At 32.5% G+C, this 17,729-nt stretch overlaps 1 protein-coding gene and 1 long non-coding RNA gene across 2 annotated transcripts; both read left to right on the forward strand.

Moving 5' to 3' along the window:
- Positions 1-6,791: 6,791 nt before the first annotated feature.
- Positions 6,792-17,655, forward strand: LOC111704360 (uncharacterized). The gene is made up of 15 exons (XM_023476587.1): positions 6,792-6,875; positions 7,738-8,227; positions 9,107-9,203; positions 10,303-10,440; positions 11,165-11,239; positions 12,328-12,402; positions 12,701-12,764; positions 13,262-13,305; positions 13,380-13,458; positions 14,356-14,435; positions 14,502-14,540; positions 14,624-14,714; positions 15,493-15,552; positions 17,003-17,086; positions 17,539-17,655. Exons 1-15 carry the CDS (start codon positions 6,792-6,794, stop codon positions 17,653-17,655), a joined length of 1,617 nt encoding a protein of 538 aa, XP_023332355.1.
- LOC111704269 (uncharacterized) lies at positions 6,882-7,370 on the forward strand. Its single transcript, XR_002765789.1, has 2 exons — positions 6,882-6,991; positions 7,220-7,370. It is a non-coding gene; the product is annotated as an uncharacterized LOC111704269 (long non-coding RNA).
- Positions 17,656-17,729: the final 74 nt, after the last annotated feature.

The following is a 17,729-nucleotide window of genomic DNA, read 5'->3' on the forward strand; positions in this document are numbered from 1 at the left end:
CCCCCTCCTCCTTACCCCACCTCCTCCCCTTGTTGATGTTAAAATCAGAAGAAGAAAATCCATGAAGTGTAAAGTTTTTTTTGCGGATAACCTTGAAAATTTTTTTATTAACATAAACCTAAATATTATATTATTATCGTAAAAGTATAGGAAAAAGATGTTGAAATGTTAAAAACCCCATAATTAATACATATGATATATTGAATATTGAATATATTGAAGGGGTTGGTGTTGCCCGTGGAATTTTAAAAATTACTTTGAAAAAAAAAATTTCGTCCTTTGAAAAGATGGGAATTGAGAGACGACCTGAAAGTCGTCTTTGATTTCTGATCTTTAATGTATCCCAAAGAAAATAAAAAAACGAGGCTTTACGTCTGACGACCTTTCCATAAAGTGGTCTACTCAGTCTACTATTCTTCTAATTTTTAAAAGTTGACGAAGATATTTATTATTAAGATAGTTTTGATTTATTAAATTAATTGAAATTTGTCCAAAGTTTGCAATATCTCCGTCAATTTTGAAGATGCAAAATATCAAGACGAGGCGTTTTCGATATTTGATGTTTAAGTTGGAAAACTGCAATGTGTTCATGAAAAAATGCCGGATGGATCGAAGACGATATTAATGTTGTCACTGAATCTCATGTTTATTGGGACACACTTTAAATTGAATATATTGAATATATTGAATATATTGAATATATTGAATATATATAGAATATATTGAATATATATAGAATATATTCAATATATTCAATATATTCAATATCTGTAAGATATGAGCATGATAAAAGCCAGGCTGAGGTTCACCCAAGGATGAACTAGAGATATAGTTTATCAGGGATCAATCTACCCTTCTCATATCCCCCCCTTTCTTCCTCCCCCCTGTTTTCCCCACCACCACCCCCTAGTTTCCTAACCTACACCCCCTCACTTTTCCCCATCCTTTCTGTATCCACCCCTTGCTTCTACCACCCACTTGGTTCCTCTAACCCCATTGCTTTACCTGCCCCCTCGCTTCCCCTAGACCCGCTTGCTTCGCCCCCCCCCCTTCCTTGCTTCCCCTGTCTACCCTGCTAAGAACCCTCCACACATACCCCCTCCCTTTTTCTCGTAATTTCGAAATTAAAATATTCGTAATTTCGAAATTAAAATACTCAAAATTTCGAAATTAGAATACTCGATATTTCGAAATTAAAATACTCCTAATTTTGAAATTGAAATACTCGTAATTTTGGAAATTAAAATACTCGTAATTTCGAGATTAAAATACTCGTAATTTCGAAATTAAAATACTCGTATTTCGAAATAAAAATACTCGTAATTTTGAAATTGAAATACTCGTAATTTTGAAATTAAAATACTCGTAATTTCGAGATTAAAATACTCGTAATTTCGAAATTAAAATACTCGAAATTTCGAAATTAAAATATTCGTAATTTCGAAATTAAAATTCTCGTAATTTATAAATGAAAGTACTCAAAATTTCGAAATTAAAATACTCGTAATTTTGAAATTGAAATACTCGTAACTTTGAAATTAAAGCACTCGTAATTCCGAAATTAAAATACTCATATAATTTTGAAATAAAAATACTCGCATAATTTCAAAATTAAAATACTCGTAATTTCGAAATTAAAGTACTCGTAATTTCTAAACTAGAATACTAGCATAATTTCGAAATTAAAATGCTCGTAATTTCGAAATGCTTTCGTTAAGTTCGATTTTAAGAACAATATTTTAGGGTGTCATTTGAAAATGCATTCTCCATCCAAAGTTAAAGAAAAATATATTTTCATGTTTTCACTTCCAGTCCGAAAACTATTTTAGGAAATGTCGTCTTTGTTTCAAAGACGACATTCATCCAATCATCTAGCTAAATTTGCTAAATTTGCACAATTAATGTAAGTAAACTTATACTATCACCTATCTTAGGAACCCAGCTTTGCACGGAAACTAAACTTTATCAAAATTTGAGGCAAATCAGTTGGGGTTACGAGGCAAATCAGTTGGGGTTACGAGGCAAATCAATTGGGGTTACGAGGCAAATCAGTTGGGGTTACGAGTTCTTTTCAGACATGCTAAAAGTAAAACAAAACAAACAATAACACCAAGACAAACAGAGATTACTACTTTAGTGGTCGGCGATTATATGAGTACAATGAAGACGACATTTTATCAATAATGCTTTGATCCCTATATATAACAGCTTGATTAGTCATCAAGCTGTTGGTTGCAATCATGAAGCTTCTGGTGGTAGTTTTGAAGGATTTAGTCGAAGGAGTTGAAGTCCTGATGGTTCTAGAAGAAGTTCTGATTCTTCGAGTAACATTTTCAAGCTTCTGGTAGCTATCCTAATGCTTTCTTTTCTACGAGTAAATATATTACCTATTATGTTTTGCATGGGTATTTAACTATAAATTAGCAAATCGAAAAAAGAGAGAACAAGTTTTCAGCTTGTCCAAACTGGTATTATAGTATTGTCCAAACTGGTATAGTATTGTCCAAACTGGTATAGTATTGTCCAAACTGGTATAGTATTGTCCAAACTGGTATAGTATTGACAAAAAGGTTCTTTTGATAGATGTTTTTCGGGAGAATGAAGGGAAGAAAGTGAAACTGGTCACTGATAAAGACTACAATGTGATCAAGGAAGAGTCAAGGAGAACGGTGTCTCCCTAGAGGTTCACCAGAGGCAAAAGAGGTATCACTGCTCTGGATAATCTTCCTTACCCGCAAACCAAAATTGTCTAAAGGAACTGAGTTCTTGCAACAAACTCTTGTTTTTACATCTCTATATCTTTGCAACCCGATGATGTTGTAGATCTTGATATTTCAAACTATAAATTAGGTTGTATCACATTACTTCATTAAGTTGTGAAGATACAGAGAGTCCCATATCATATTAGATTATCTCCAATCATTAACGCCAAAATACGAACATAATACTCGAAAAATCTAGCAATTTCTGCAAAAAAAATTTCGATTAAATTTTTCAAATTGATTCATTCTTCTTACATTTTCCAATTTGTCCCCCAAAATCGTAATTTAGACAGATTGACGCGGCCTAATTTGATGTGGGACAACCTGTATATGGATTAGAAAATGTGTGTGACAAGAACTCAGTTCCTCAGTATGTAATAAAAATTCAAAAAGCAGATTGCGATTGATTTTTAAAAAATTCAGATATTGTTTGGATTAAAATTATTATTTTAAAGGGTAATGTTTTGAAAATTTCCTTTCTGATCTTTAGTTTAGATTTTCAGATAAATGATTTTAACTTCAGCCAACCTCCTATCTTTTTATTCTTGCAATTTACTCACAAACTTATTTTATAAAACTTTTGCACATGAAAGTTCTCTAAAATATTGGTTTCACAAACATTTTTTTAGAATTCTTAATTTTTTATTCTGTTGTTGATTAAAGATGTTTTATTACGATTGTGCACATAACACTCTCTATTAAAACCTTAAATAAATACCGTAATATAAGTTTCAAAAAAGTCAATATATGTTCTTTATTACTTGGTGTCAATGAATTAATTGTAAAAATTCAACCATAAGTTATGATAATTAATAAGCTAAAAATTATTATGAAGGTGCGCTTTGCTCTACATGATTATGTGAATAATGGTAGAACGCTATTTTTACATTTTTATAACAATCACAAATATAATAACAACATTGGCGCCTTTAAAGGGACTGTAAAAAAAAATGAAAGGGGGTATAGGAGAAAACCTGAACGATACTTATCAGACATCTATCTTATGTTTTTGACTCGAGAAAAGACTGTGTCAAAATTATACCAAAACGGACATGTCAGATTTTGTATAAAAGTTGTAGCACAAATCGTATTCAACATTATGCAACCAATCTGAAAACGATTATATCCCAGAAGCCTGAGAATCTCAGGTTTGCTCCTATTATAATTTTTTTTTATTTTGCATTTTTAATAGATATAATTGATAATATTAATATTATTACATATAGTCCGTATAGTCCGTATTACGTCACAATAACTTTAACCAATGACAGTGCAGTATCGTTGTCACGTTTTACAGATGGAAATCATGTGACCAGTATACTGCACTGTCATTAGCTGAAGTACTGGTGACGTAATAAGGACTATACGGATTAAATGTAATAATATTATTATATCTATTAAAAATGGCAAAAAAATTATAACAGGAGAAAACCTGAGATTTCCAGGTTGCTGTTGGGCATAGGCGTTTTCAGATTTGTTGCGTAACTGTTGAATTTGATCTATTTAATACTACAACTTTTATACAAAATCTGGCATATGTCCGCTTTGGTATAGTTTTGACAAAGTTTTATATCTATTTCTCGAGACAGGAACATAAGATAGATGTCTTATAGGTTTCGTTCAAAAATTGGAATTCTCAGGTTTTATCCTATACCCCCTTGCATTTTTCCTTTACAGTCCCTTTAATACTTTAAAAAGTAAAAATTCCTATCTGATTTTTACTTCAGTATGAGGTGTGGAGGCTATTAAAGTAAAAAACATTACACAACACCATGACCTAAAACTTTTAGAATATAACAATTCCAACTCCCAAGTCCCAAGGTTAGAATATGACAATCCCAGCTCCCAAGTCCCAAGGTTAGAACATGACAATCCCAACTCCCAAGTCCCAAGGTTAGAATAAGTTTTCTGCCAGTGCCTTGCATATATTCTTTAAATGGCCTAGTAACTGTACATTTGATAAAGAAAGAAAAAATGTTTACAAATGCAGGGAGTAAGGAATTTATGGAAATAGTTCAGCATATATATCGTGTAGTCGTCTCTGAAGTCTCATCCCTTGTGGTTTACCCTGTATCTATTGACAAACTAAAGAAGTAGGATACTCGACGCAACTCAAAAAATGTAAAGAATTGTCAAATAATTTTATGTTTCACAGTTCTACAAATGCTGCAATTCTAAATCTAAATCTTTTTAAAAATTGTTAGACTCAAGCCTCAAGTAAAAGGATCGCAGGTGTCCCAATAAGCATGAGACCTGAGAGCCGACCAAAAAACGTTTATGATTTCTGACAGATTTCAATCGACATCTCAATTTTCATGTATCAAAGAAAGGTTATAGAAATTGAGACTTTAAGTTTTTTGAGTCTTTTAAGTTTTTTAAATTTTAATTCTCCAATTCTTTAAAACTTACATTTTAACATTACTTACTTAATTTAATAACTTGAATTTTGGATATCCATTATAGGAATTAAGTCACAAACTCAAATTATCAAATCTCTATATCTTTGCAACCTGATGGTGTAAACCTTTGATATTTCAAACTTAGATTATTAGATCTATCAAAATTCAAACATTAAAAAGTCCAATAAGCGTGGGACACATCAGTTGTGCAGTGGAAACTGGTCCATTTCACTCAATTACGAAATTGGATTGCATAAACATAAAGATAAAAATCCAAATCTTAAAGGGAGCGTTCACGAAAAATGAAATAGGCTTAATACTATAAAAAAGCGCTTTTGATTGCTACTAATCTTACTTCTATCTGTTGCGTCTATAAGGAGAAAATTGTTAAAAACGACTCACACCGAAGAACGCAGCGTCCATACAAATTCGGAAAGATGCAACATTCAACTCGGATCGTAAACAAATCAATTTAATTCCAAACAAATCATTCAGATATTACAAACAGTAGTCATCGATTATTTTTCGTGTTAGGTGAAAAATGTCTGGTAATTTGTTCAAAGAAATATTTTAAAGTCGACATCTAAACCTCATGTTCATTGAGACGCCCTCCATCTGTCAAAAAAGTAATTTTTTATTAAAAAAAGTAAATTTTTGGGAAGTTCCCACCCCTATTCCTTTTGTTTACTTCTGTGCAAGTTTCCTAAACTCTTGAATAAAAAACATCCAATTTTATTTCTGTGATTCCCATAAATTTAAAGAACTGGTTTTTGTATCAAATAGATTGCATTTCTACTATCTAGGTCTCTTTCAACTGTAAGGACCAGTTGGCTACTTTCTCCATTAATCGTTTTATTTACATTGTTCTTTTTAATAAAGCAATTCATGTAAATAGTCTAAAATAAGGTTTTCTTGAAATTTTTTAAAGTTAAATTGAAGAGATAATTGTTGTATCTAGTTATTGGCCTAAAGCACTGTGTCTACCTACCTACCTGCCTTTACTGTGCAAACACAGGCAGTTATATCTTAGTAGCAGACGTAGTTCATATTGTAAACACAGTTTCAATCCAACAAATATATATAATATTTGTTTACATTAGATGTGTACTGCACTTTCTGGGAGGAATATAAACAATACTTGATTTCAGACAAATTTATTATGAAAATAAAGACTTCGGGATTCTTTGGGTCCCAATCTAGCAGATCACTTCCATGTGTTATAATTATCCAACAGTTACAAATGTAGCAATTTAGCTAATTATAGTGTGGTAGCTTTGTTCAACAGGTTCAACTGTAGCAGTGTAGCAGTTCATAGTGTAGTGGTTGTTTAACAGTTTAAACTGTAGCAGTGTAGCAGTTCAAAGTGTAGTAGATGTTCAACAGTTTAAACTGTAGCAGTGCAGAAGTTCTTAGTAGATGTTCAACAGTTTAAACTATACCAGTGTAGCAATGAACAGTAGTTGTTCAACAGTTTAAACTGTAGCAGTGTAGAAGTTCATAATGTAGTAGATGTTCAACAGTTTAAACTGTAGCAGTGTAGCAGTGAAATAGTTATACATTTAATAATAAAGTTTTTAGAAAACAGAATATAAATTATGATTAATATTTCAGAATAAACTTTATTTAAAAGATGGCCGAAAGTGATTTGAGCGAAGAAGACTCGCATTCTAGTTTTGAGAAAATGTACTCAGAGAAACTGGAGAAATTAAACCAGGTACAGAGAAACAGGAAAAATTAAACCAGGTACAGAGAAACAGGAGAAATTAAACTAGGTACAGAGAAACAGGTGAAATTAAACCAGGTACAGAGAAACAGGAGAAATTAAACCAGGTACAGAGAAACTGGAGAAATTAAACCAGGTTCGGAGAAACAGGAGAAATTAAACCAGGTACAGAGAAACTGGAGAAATTAAACCAGGTACAGAGAAACAGGAAAAATTAAACCAGGTACAGAGAAACAGGAGAAATTAAACTACGTACAGAGAAACAGGTGAAATTAAACCAGGTACAGAGAAAAAAAAAGAAATTAAACCAGGTACAGAGAAACAAATTTAACCAGGTACAGAGAAACAGGAGAAATTAAACCAGGTACAGAGAAACAGGAGAAATTATACCAGGTACAGAGAATTAGGAGAAATTAAACTAGGTACAGAGAAACAGGAGAAATTAAACCAGGTACAGAGAAACAGGAGAAATTAAACCAGGTACAGGGTGTCCTACTAAATTTCTTAAATATCGTCTTTAATATTTTTATAGCTATCTGATGACCAAATGTGTAACATAAAATATTGACATGGTAGGCGCTTATATAAATATAATGAAGACGACTTTGGGTTTCAGTTTTTATTTAGATCAAGCATTTAAACAGCATAAATACACAAAAACATGGAAACAAAGAGAAGCTGTCAATAAAAAAAGCTTCTCATTGATTACTTTTAAGCTTTTCAACGATTAAAACAAGAATAAAAAAGTCGTCTTTATTATATTGATAAATACGCCTACCACCGTAGGTAATAAATCTTAATGTTGTTTTCATTTTCGTTTTTAGATATTACTTGTGAAGATATTTTTTTTCAGAATCCTGAAGATGTTTTTCTAAACAATTCTCAACCTCAATCTACCTTAACCTCTCATCCTCAGCTTCAACGACAACCCGGAGTAGCTCCAGGTTTAACCTCCAGTCAAGTATCTCTGGGCACCGGACTAGAGCCTTCTAGTTCGGTTGGACAGGTTGGGACTCCTCATTGTATATCAGGACCAAACTGGTCTCCTGGGCTGGGTCCATCCTGGCCTAGTGGGCCTTCATGTTCAGCTGGACCAGTCCCTGGACCTGGTCCGGTCACTTTGGGACTAAATCCACCTTGTCAAGGTCAAGTAACGGCTCCAGGTTCTTTTCCGAACACACCGTCCACTGGTTCCTATATGAGCACCCCTTCTCCGGGAGCTTATCTGAGCACCCCCTCCCCTGGAACCTACCTACCTGGGTTCCCTGGCTTACAACAAGGGTTTTCAGGAATATCGGAACCTAGTTCTCAACAGCAGGTCACTCCGGCAGTTACAATTATAGGTCAGATTATCTAGATATCTTTTCAGATTTTTTCAAAGAAATCTATCTGACAATGAACCATTTAAACTACAGTAGGGCCCATAAAACTTTTTTCCGGATTGTTTGTATATTTCCCGGGTGTCTACTTTATTTCCCGGGTGAAAATTTGCGTATAGCTTAGTTATATGGGTTGTTAAATAAAAGCAAAATAAATTTATAATTTTTTGCATTTAATGAATTTATTGAACCATCTTTAAACTTGTCTGGAAATAACTACTTTCTATAACACTAAAGCATGATTTGCAGTAGTAAGCTGCAACTCATAGAACAATTATTTCACCCCTTTTAGCTTTTAAAAATTGAATGAGATATAACTAAAATTAGCAAAAAGGAATTGAGTCTTTGTCACAAACTAAAATTTTCTGATCCCTATATCTTTGCAACTTGATGGTGCAAACCTTTGATATTTTAAACTTAGATTATTTAATCTACCAGAATTCATAGTTTGAAATATCTAAGGTCTACGGCATTCGGTTGCAAAGATATTAGGGATTAGAAAATCAGAGTTTGTGGCAAAGACTCAATTTAGAATGGAATTCTGCCATAAATGCTATCCAATTATGACTTTAGAAATGTTATCATTTCAAAAATTCAAATAGTTGGCTTACATTACCATATCATCAAATTGCTGAGTTTGGAAAACAATAAAATAAAAATTTTCACAATTTTGTCAAAAATATTGACAATTCACAAAACTCTCCTACTCCTACTCCTACCCAAGCACCTGAATCAGAATAAGACATAATATATATATGTTTCAGTAAACAACTCTCCTACTCCTACTCTTACCCAAGCACCTGAATCAGAATAAAACATAATATATATATATTTATGTTTTAGTAAACAACTCTCCTACTCCTACTCCTACCCAAGCACCTGAATCAGGGCAGGATGACCGGCACACTAGAGCTGACAGCATAAACCAAGTAAACCCAAGGTATTGAAGGGTCTGATAACGGAATTTTTTTTATTATATAATTTTTTTTTTATTTTTCGTCGTCGTTATTTAGTAATTTTTAAAAACCCGATTCTGAAAACGTACCCATCCAAATTCATGATTTTAAACGTCGACTTGCTCTCAAACTCATACATCGTGGACACGTTTTATATGTCTCAAATGAATCTTTGAAAAAATTTATACTATACTTCATAATTCAGTTCAACCACCATATATTGCCGGTTACTCCCTTTAAACTATGAAAAAAATGTCCTCGTTTTTTCATCCAAGCATAAATAATTTCTAGTTGAGGTCTGCAACTAGGACAACCGAACTCTTAAAGATGTTTTAGTGACGACCGTTCAACTAGGACAACCGAACTCTTAAAGATGTTTTAGTGACGACCGTTCAACCAAAATCTTAAAGATGTTTTAGTGACGACCGTTCAACTAGGACAACCGAACTCTTAAAGATGTTTTAGTGACGACCGTTCAACTAGGACAACCGAACTCTTAAAGATGTTTTAGTGACGACCGTTCAACTAGGACAACCGAACTTTTAAAGATGTTTTAGTAACGACCGTTCAACTAGGACAACCGAACTCTTAAATATGTTTTAGTGACGACCGTTCAAATAGGACAACTGAACTCTTAACGATGTTTTAGTGACGACCGTTCAACTAGGACAACCGAACTCTTAAAGATGTTTTGGTGACGACCGTTCAACTAGGACAACAGAACTCTTAAAGATGTTTTAGTGACGACCGTTCAACTAGGACAACCAAAATCTTAAAGATGTATTAGTGACGACCGTTCAACTAGGACAACCAAAATCTTAAAGATGTATTAGTAACGACCGTTCAACTAGGACAACCGAACTCTTAAAGATGTTTTAGTGACGACCGTTCAACTAGGACAACCGAACTCTTAAAGATGTTTCAGTAAAGACCGTTTCTCAATTACATTTCTGATTCCCTGCAACTATAAACTTTTTTCTTTCTTTGCTAAATCATTAAATAAGCCTTTTAAAGACCACACTCATGGCAGAAGACTGAATCTAATCATTTAAAAAAAATCATTTGTATTATTTATTTGTTTAGACCTAAGAATAGACGGAGTAAAGCTAGTGTAGCAGTAAAGTTCTTTTACAAGAATAATCTGATAAATATCCGACCTCTACCCTGGTTTCCGACTCTAGGAAAACACACTTTTAACAAAATCCTAGAAGAAAAACATGGGTTAATTTTTCTAAAAATATCATCCCCCCTCCTTCTTAAAAATGATTTTTCTCTCCAAGTGTCCAGTGCGCATATTAAGAATGTTTGGGGAAAAATTTTATGTTCAATTTTTTTCGTTGGGGAGAGAAATTCTCAAAAACAAAAAGTCAATTTATATTGTTTTAAAGGGACTGTAAAGGAAAAATGAAAGGGGGTAAAGGCTGAAAGCTAATCACTTTAGCTCTTGATCGCGACCCATGAAAGTTATATTTGATGTTCCTATCTCGAGAAATTGATATACAACTTTGTCAAATTTATACGAAAATTAATTTATATACAATTTTTATAAAAGAAGTGGGTTTAGATAGATCAAATTCAGCAAATATGCAACCAATCTGAAAACGATGATATCCCAGAGAAAGCTAATTCTATCTTACGTTTACTCCAATTCTAATTTTATATTTGTTATTTCTATTTTTAATAGATTTAATTCATAATAAAATTTATAAGTCCGTATTACTTGACCAGAAATTCCACCAATTGCAGTGCAGTAAAGTGGTCATGTGATAAGGGTGGAGACACGTGACCAGTATACTGCTCTGCCATTGGTGATAAATAGTTATAATAATGTTAATAATAATATAAAAATTGTAAACAATTATACTTTTGTCCCTCAAAAGATTAAAAAAAAGTAAAAAAAAAAACAACACAATGCCGTAAAAAAATGAACATATTTATTTACCAGGAATGATAAGGGTAATAAGAGTATGAAAGTTCTGATTGAAGGAAGTCCTGGATATGGTAAAACTACATTAGCAAGGTAGGAAGGGGGGACCACTCTATTGATTGAAGGAAACCCTGGATATGGTAAACTACACTAGCAGGGTAGGAAGGGGGGATCACTCTATTGATTGAAGAAAGCCCTGGTTATGGTAAAACTACATTGGCAAGGTAGGAAGGGGGACCACTCTATTGATTAAAGGAAACCCTGGATATGGTAAACTACACTAGCAAGGTAGGAAGGGGGATCACTCTATTGATTGAAGGAAGCACTGAATATGGTAAACTACACTAGCAAGGTAGGAAGGGGGATCACTCTATTGATTGAAGGAAGCACTGAATATGATAAACTACACTAGCAAAGTAGGAAGGGGGGGACCACTCTATTGATTGAAGGAAGCCCTGTATATGGTAAAACTTTATGGCAAAAAAGGTACAAAGGCACCCTTAAAGCGTTATATGATCAATAATCAGGATGTTTTCCTCTTTTTTCTAGCTTTAAAAATATCACAATTTTGTAGCAAGTTCCTTTTAATAAAGAAACCACAGTTAAAAATAACCATGGAATTAAGATTTAAGGGAATTGAGCTATTGTCAAAGACGGTTTAACCGCGTTTCTTGAATCGATGATTCAGGATTTTTTCTTGAATTAAAGTAAAGGGAGCTTTACGATAGTTGAACCGGCGTTAGGTATTTGAGTGACAAAGCTTAAATTTGCTAAACTAGAAATTCAAGGCGCTTCGCGCCCTTCTTTCTAGCCTTAGAGGGCGCTTCGCGACCATCTTCTAAATTAGTTGTGAACATGTTCTCTTTGTGTACATCGTAAAACAAAACAAAAATAATTCGCGGATTTTCACAAAAAAATTTCGCGGATTTTCAAAATTTTTAAAAATTTAATGACGATCGAATTTTGATGGAGACAAATATTTGAAATTTTTATTTTTCATAAACCTTCCCTGGGGTCCCTAGATGTCCCACAAAAAATTTGGGCCCGATCGGTTCAGCCGTTTTGACGTTTATTGGATACAAACAAACAAACAAACAAACAGACAGACAGACAAACAGACAAGCCAAATTTATATATAGATTTGGTCCAAAGATTTCAAATTTAAAATGAATTTATTTCAGACGTATAGCAGTCGACTGGGGTAGAGACGCAGAATATTTAAATAATTTTAATCTTCTCATTTTCATCACTTGCAGGAAAACATTTAAACAACAAGCAATAATTTCCGTTATTGAAGTATTCTTCCATTTGAAAGTTTAGTGGATAATAAAGAAAGAGAAAAACATAAAAGCATTAAGAAATTACACTTTTCATAATCACAGACACTTGCTTTGAGGTCCGTTACCCAATTTTTCCAAAATTTATTTATATTTTGTATTTGTCATTTTTACAGAGTAAAAATCTAACTTATTATTCGTCTAAATAAGACCCACTTTATCTACCTCTCTTTTTTATCTACACTGCCTATGTTTTTAAATGTTGAATGTGTACCAGAGACCTGGAGGGGAGGAACCTTGATGACTATGTTGCAGAATTCTTTCCTAGAGTTTCTGATAATGTAGGTCTTAATAATTCTTTATCTACTTATTTAACAAACAAGAGTCAGAATTTAATGAATTTGAGCCGCGTCTCAAATCCGCCAAAAAAAAACGGTTTTAATTGAGCGCCGGCTAAAATCTTGAAACATACAACTTTAAGTGGAATTAAATATATTTGAGCCGGGCCGCAGCTCAAATTCTTTAGATTCGGCTCAAGGTAACCTACAAATGATGGGACAAATACGCCCAAAAATAGAGATTGTTTATATAGAGATGCTAATTACTCCAAAAATGTAAAACCGTTTTTTGTTGTACTGTCATCCTATTGCAGGCGTAATTAATTACTTAAACATTTTTGCCCGAAACTATATTTTGGGCCCTGGAAAATTGATTATCCTTTATGATCCATTCTTGGCAGTTTGGAGCAAAGTAACAAAATCTATATTTAAATAAATTGTCGGCTTCAAATATTGTAATAATGTCGGCTTCAACCTCAAAATATTGTAATAATGTTTAGACTTCTGAGTCACAGATACGCCTTTCAGATTGGATGGATGTTAGGTATTATTATTGTTATTATCATTATTATTATTATTATTATTATTATTATTATTGTTATTAATTATTAACTGCAGTGAGGAGATATTGTTTATCCTGGATGGATTGGATGAATGCAGAAAAGAAGATTCTAAAGTTATAAACAAACTTCTTGAGGTAAACTTCAGAATATTATCTTATTCTTTTGAATAAAAGATGGAACCTTTTAAATGGTTGGAAAGAGTTAAACTCATTTCCTCGTCTTTCAGAGATCTTTGATCAATCTTCATACGTCATTTTGTTTGATAGGAGTTTGGCTAATCTCACATATAACCTAAAGTAAAATGCAGTTAAAATTGAAATCTTATATGTTTTAGTAAGAACTCCTACTATATAAAAGCTATTGAACAAAACAAAAACAAAACTGTTTAGAATTTCTAGTATGTATTCAAATGAAGGAAGTTAGTTTTTGTAAAAAAAACTCAGATTTTTTAAATCCTTTTTTAAAACGAAATATTTTTTTTATTTTCGTAAACATATTTAATTTTACAATATTATACATATATTGTTAAAAAGTTTACACGAAAAATGCATTTACAATATAGTTTTGCTATATTTTATTTATAACTAGTGTTACAGTTATACTATTTAAGATGTGAAACGCTATTGTGTCTCATTAAACAGAGACGTTTTACAATTTTTTTGGGCCATTTCCTCATTAAAAGAGCCTTATTAGGTTCGTATAAATCCGTAAGAAATCAAAAGTGAACATAGTGCATTCCGATATCTCTGCAACTTTTGATATTTCAAACTCAAATTATTTGATCTACCAGAATTCATAGTTTGAAATATCTAAGGTCTACGACATTGGGTTGCAAAGTTATAACGATAATAAAATTTTAGTTTGTGGCAAAGACTCAATTCCTTTGCTTATTTCATGTTTGTTCGAGGTTACAAAGTCATACCAATAATCTCACTAAAATCTGACTCACTTTTGTCTAGCTAAGTTTGATCTACTCGCTAGGAGAGAGTAAGCCTAACTGATTTCATACATTTAAAAGTTCTCAACTTCAGGGACAGACAAGTTACCAAAAAGCTTCTATATTGGCAACATCTCGTCCAATCAGTTTCAACGACACTGATATCAAAATCAGGTTCGTTTTCACAACTATTCACAACTAACGTCGAATTTTAAAAATATTAATTTTATCATTTTTTAGTAAATTCTCCACAAAAGTTGAGATAAAGGGGTTCAACAGGTGATATATCAATTTTTATATATTTCTAACTTGTTTTGTTCATAAATATGATGAAGACGATGAAATATTTGTTTACATTTTAGAAACCACGTAGAGAAGTTGATAGATACGTTCTTCGAGAATAACGAGGGAAAAGGGAAAAAACTTAAAGAGAAGCTCTACGGAGGACTTCAGGTTCTATAAAAATAATTCACAATCATTCTTAAATAGATTTAATATTTGCTTTTAATTTATCTTTGCATGAAGTAATCACAATTTTGATCAAAGATTTAAAATTCAAGTTGTCAAGTGTCAAATCAATTTTTCCAGTTTCTGAGTTCAGTATTTTATCTATTTTTAAACTTTTACAAAATACAGTTAAACTTTAAAGGGACTGTACGCGATTCTCCATTAGTGGAGTGGAGTCCGACTCACAACTTCATCATTCAAAATAGATATCCGTGTTTTTGTTTTTGAATTTCATTTGGAAATTCATTGCTAAAGGGACTTGCGCATTTCTTCCTTCAGAAACAATGAAGAAATTATCTGAATTAAACTCTTTTTCAAGACAAAAAAACGACGTTTTCTTCCACATTAATCATATTAAGGTTTCAAGGGCGTTGTGAATTGGACATCCCTGTCTTTTTAAATGGCGGGTCATTTTTTGGAATACAGAAAGTTACTAAAATTAAAAATTATTTTTACGGTTATTTATTTTGTTATTAAATTTTATCTTTTGACATGTTTATTACTTGTGAAGTTCGACATTTAGTTTTTAATTCATAATTAAATGATTGTATACTAATCTAGGTTTATGAGAATTTAGTTTTTAATTAATAATTAAATAATTGTATTCTAATCTAGGCTTATGAGAATTTAGTTTTTAATTCATAATTAAATAATTGTATTCTAATCTAGGCTTATGAGAATTTAGTTAATTAATTAATAATTAAATAATTGTATTCTAATCTAGGCTTATGAGAATTTAGTGACCTGTCCCTTACTGTGTCAACTATTCTGTTTACTTTATGAGGTTAAGATAATAATTTGAACACAAATAATAAGTTAATAAGATATTAAGTTAAGATAATAAGTTTAACAAAATATTATTTCATTTTAAAAGATAAGTAATTAATTATTACATACTGTAATACATGTGTTTTGTACAACTGTACATAATGCCCGGTTACCAATTATGTACCAATTGTTTATTATGCAAGTATATAAAGTAATATAATATATAATAATATAATATATATATAATATATATATGTTTGTCTGTCTGTTTGTTAGGATATCCGTTCAATAACTCATAAGCCCCTGGACTGATACATCTCCAATTTTGATTTGAGAACTAAATAGACCCACGGATATGCTTTCTGAATGGTTTAAATATTCTGTTAAAGGGAGTATTCGCGAAAAATGAAAGAGGGTATAGGCTTACGGCGAAAAATAATCGCTTTTGATCGCTAATAATCTTTCTTATATCTGTTGCGTCTATAAGGAGAAAGTTATTAAAGACAACTTATACTCAAGAACATAGCGTCCATACAAATTTAGATAATTGGAATGCGAATGCGTCGATAATTAATCGATGACTATTGGTTGTAATATCTGAACGGTTTGTTTGGAATTAAATTGATTATTTTACGATCCGAGTTGAATGTTGCAACTTTCTGAATTTGTATGGACGCTACGTTCTTCCACATGAGATGTTTTTAACAATTTTCTCCTTATAGACGCAATAGAAAGAAGTGAGATTAGTAGCGATCAAAAGCGATTATTTTTCGCCGTAAGCCTATACTCCCTTTTTTATTTTTCGCGAACACTCCCTTTAAGTGGGATGAATTTTATAGAGAAAACTACTGGCAAAGTTTGTTTCCCAAATTATTATAATAATATTAAGAACTAGCTTGCTAACTGACTTTGGCCTGGAAATTGAACTTTCGCTAGTCAAGTCAACACAATCCTCTTAGAAGTTCAAAACCAAGCTAATAACCGAGTTCCGCAATCAAAATTTGAGGCAAATCGGTCTGGGAGTTCCTGAGTTATGATCGAATATCCAAACAGAGATTACTACTTTATATGTGTACTAACTTGGGAACCGAGCGTTACCTAGGGTGCTCATTTTTAGTCCCGCCGTTTACCCGCACTTGGTCGTAAATTACGATTTTAGCTTTTTTTCATGATAAAAGTTGACCACTCAACTTAGAATCTCAAAACCAGGCCAAGAACATTACCGTGGTTCGCCTAAGTTCCCCAATCAAAGTTTGAGGGAAATCGGTCAAGGAGTTCTTGAGTTATGATCGGACTGAAACAAACAGACAAACATGAGATTACAGCTTTATTTATATAAATATAGATATATATAGACACTGAGCCTAAAACTTAAAAGAGATTTTTCGAATGTTTCAAACCGAACCCGGCCACGGTACTCTGTACTATTTATTTGTTTAATGTACTCGTATTGTATTGTATTATAGGATGATGAGAACCTCCCTGATAAAGCTACAGATGTGTACATGAAACTGATTAGATGTTTAATAAACAGAGAGAAATCTGCACAGGTTCTTATCTATTTAATAAACAGGGATAAATCTGCACACAGGTTCTTATCTATTTAATAAGCAGGGATAAATCTGCACAGGTTCTTATCTATTTAATAAACAGGGATAAATCTGCACAGGTTCTTATCTATTTAGTAAACAGGGATAAATCTGCACAGGTTCTTATTTATTTAATAAACGGAGAAATCTGCACAGGTTCTTATCTATTTAAAAAACGGAGAAATCTGCACAGGTTCTTATCTATTTAATAAGTATTTTACTCTATAATCAGACATGCGGTTTTTGTCCTCTGTATCCCCCTATTTAACCCTATACCCTCTGTATCCTCTGTACCACCCTATTTAACCCTATACCCTCTGTATCCTCTGTATCCCCCTATTTAACCCTATACCTCCTGTATCCTCTGTTTCCCCCTATTTAACCCTATACCTCCTGTATATAAATGTGTTCAGGGGAAGATGTTTAACCCTGATGAGAATATACCAGCTGTGGACGAGGAAACCCTCAAGATGTTTGGAAAATTATGTATTAAAGCTCTAGAACAGGAACACACCCGTATTTTACTGTAAATCTGACCCGCCCCTCCCCCCCCCTTTGAGATGAAAATATTTTTAGCTAATATTTGAATTATAAAACAGCTTTT

This window comes from Eurytemora carolleeae, unplaced genomic scaffold (genome assembly GCF_000591075.1).
Source record: "Eurytemora carolleeae unplaced genomic scaffold, Eaff_2.0 scaffold127, whole genome shotgun sequence".
In the NCBI taxonomy this organism is placed as follows: Eukaryota; Metazoa; Arthropoda; class Copepoda; order Calanoida; family Temoridae; genus Eurytemora; species Eurytemora carolleeae.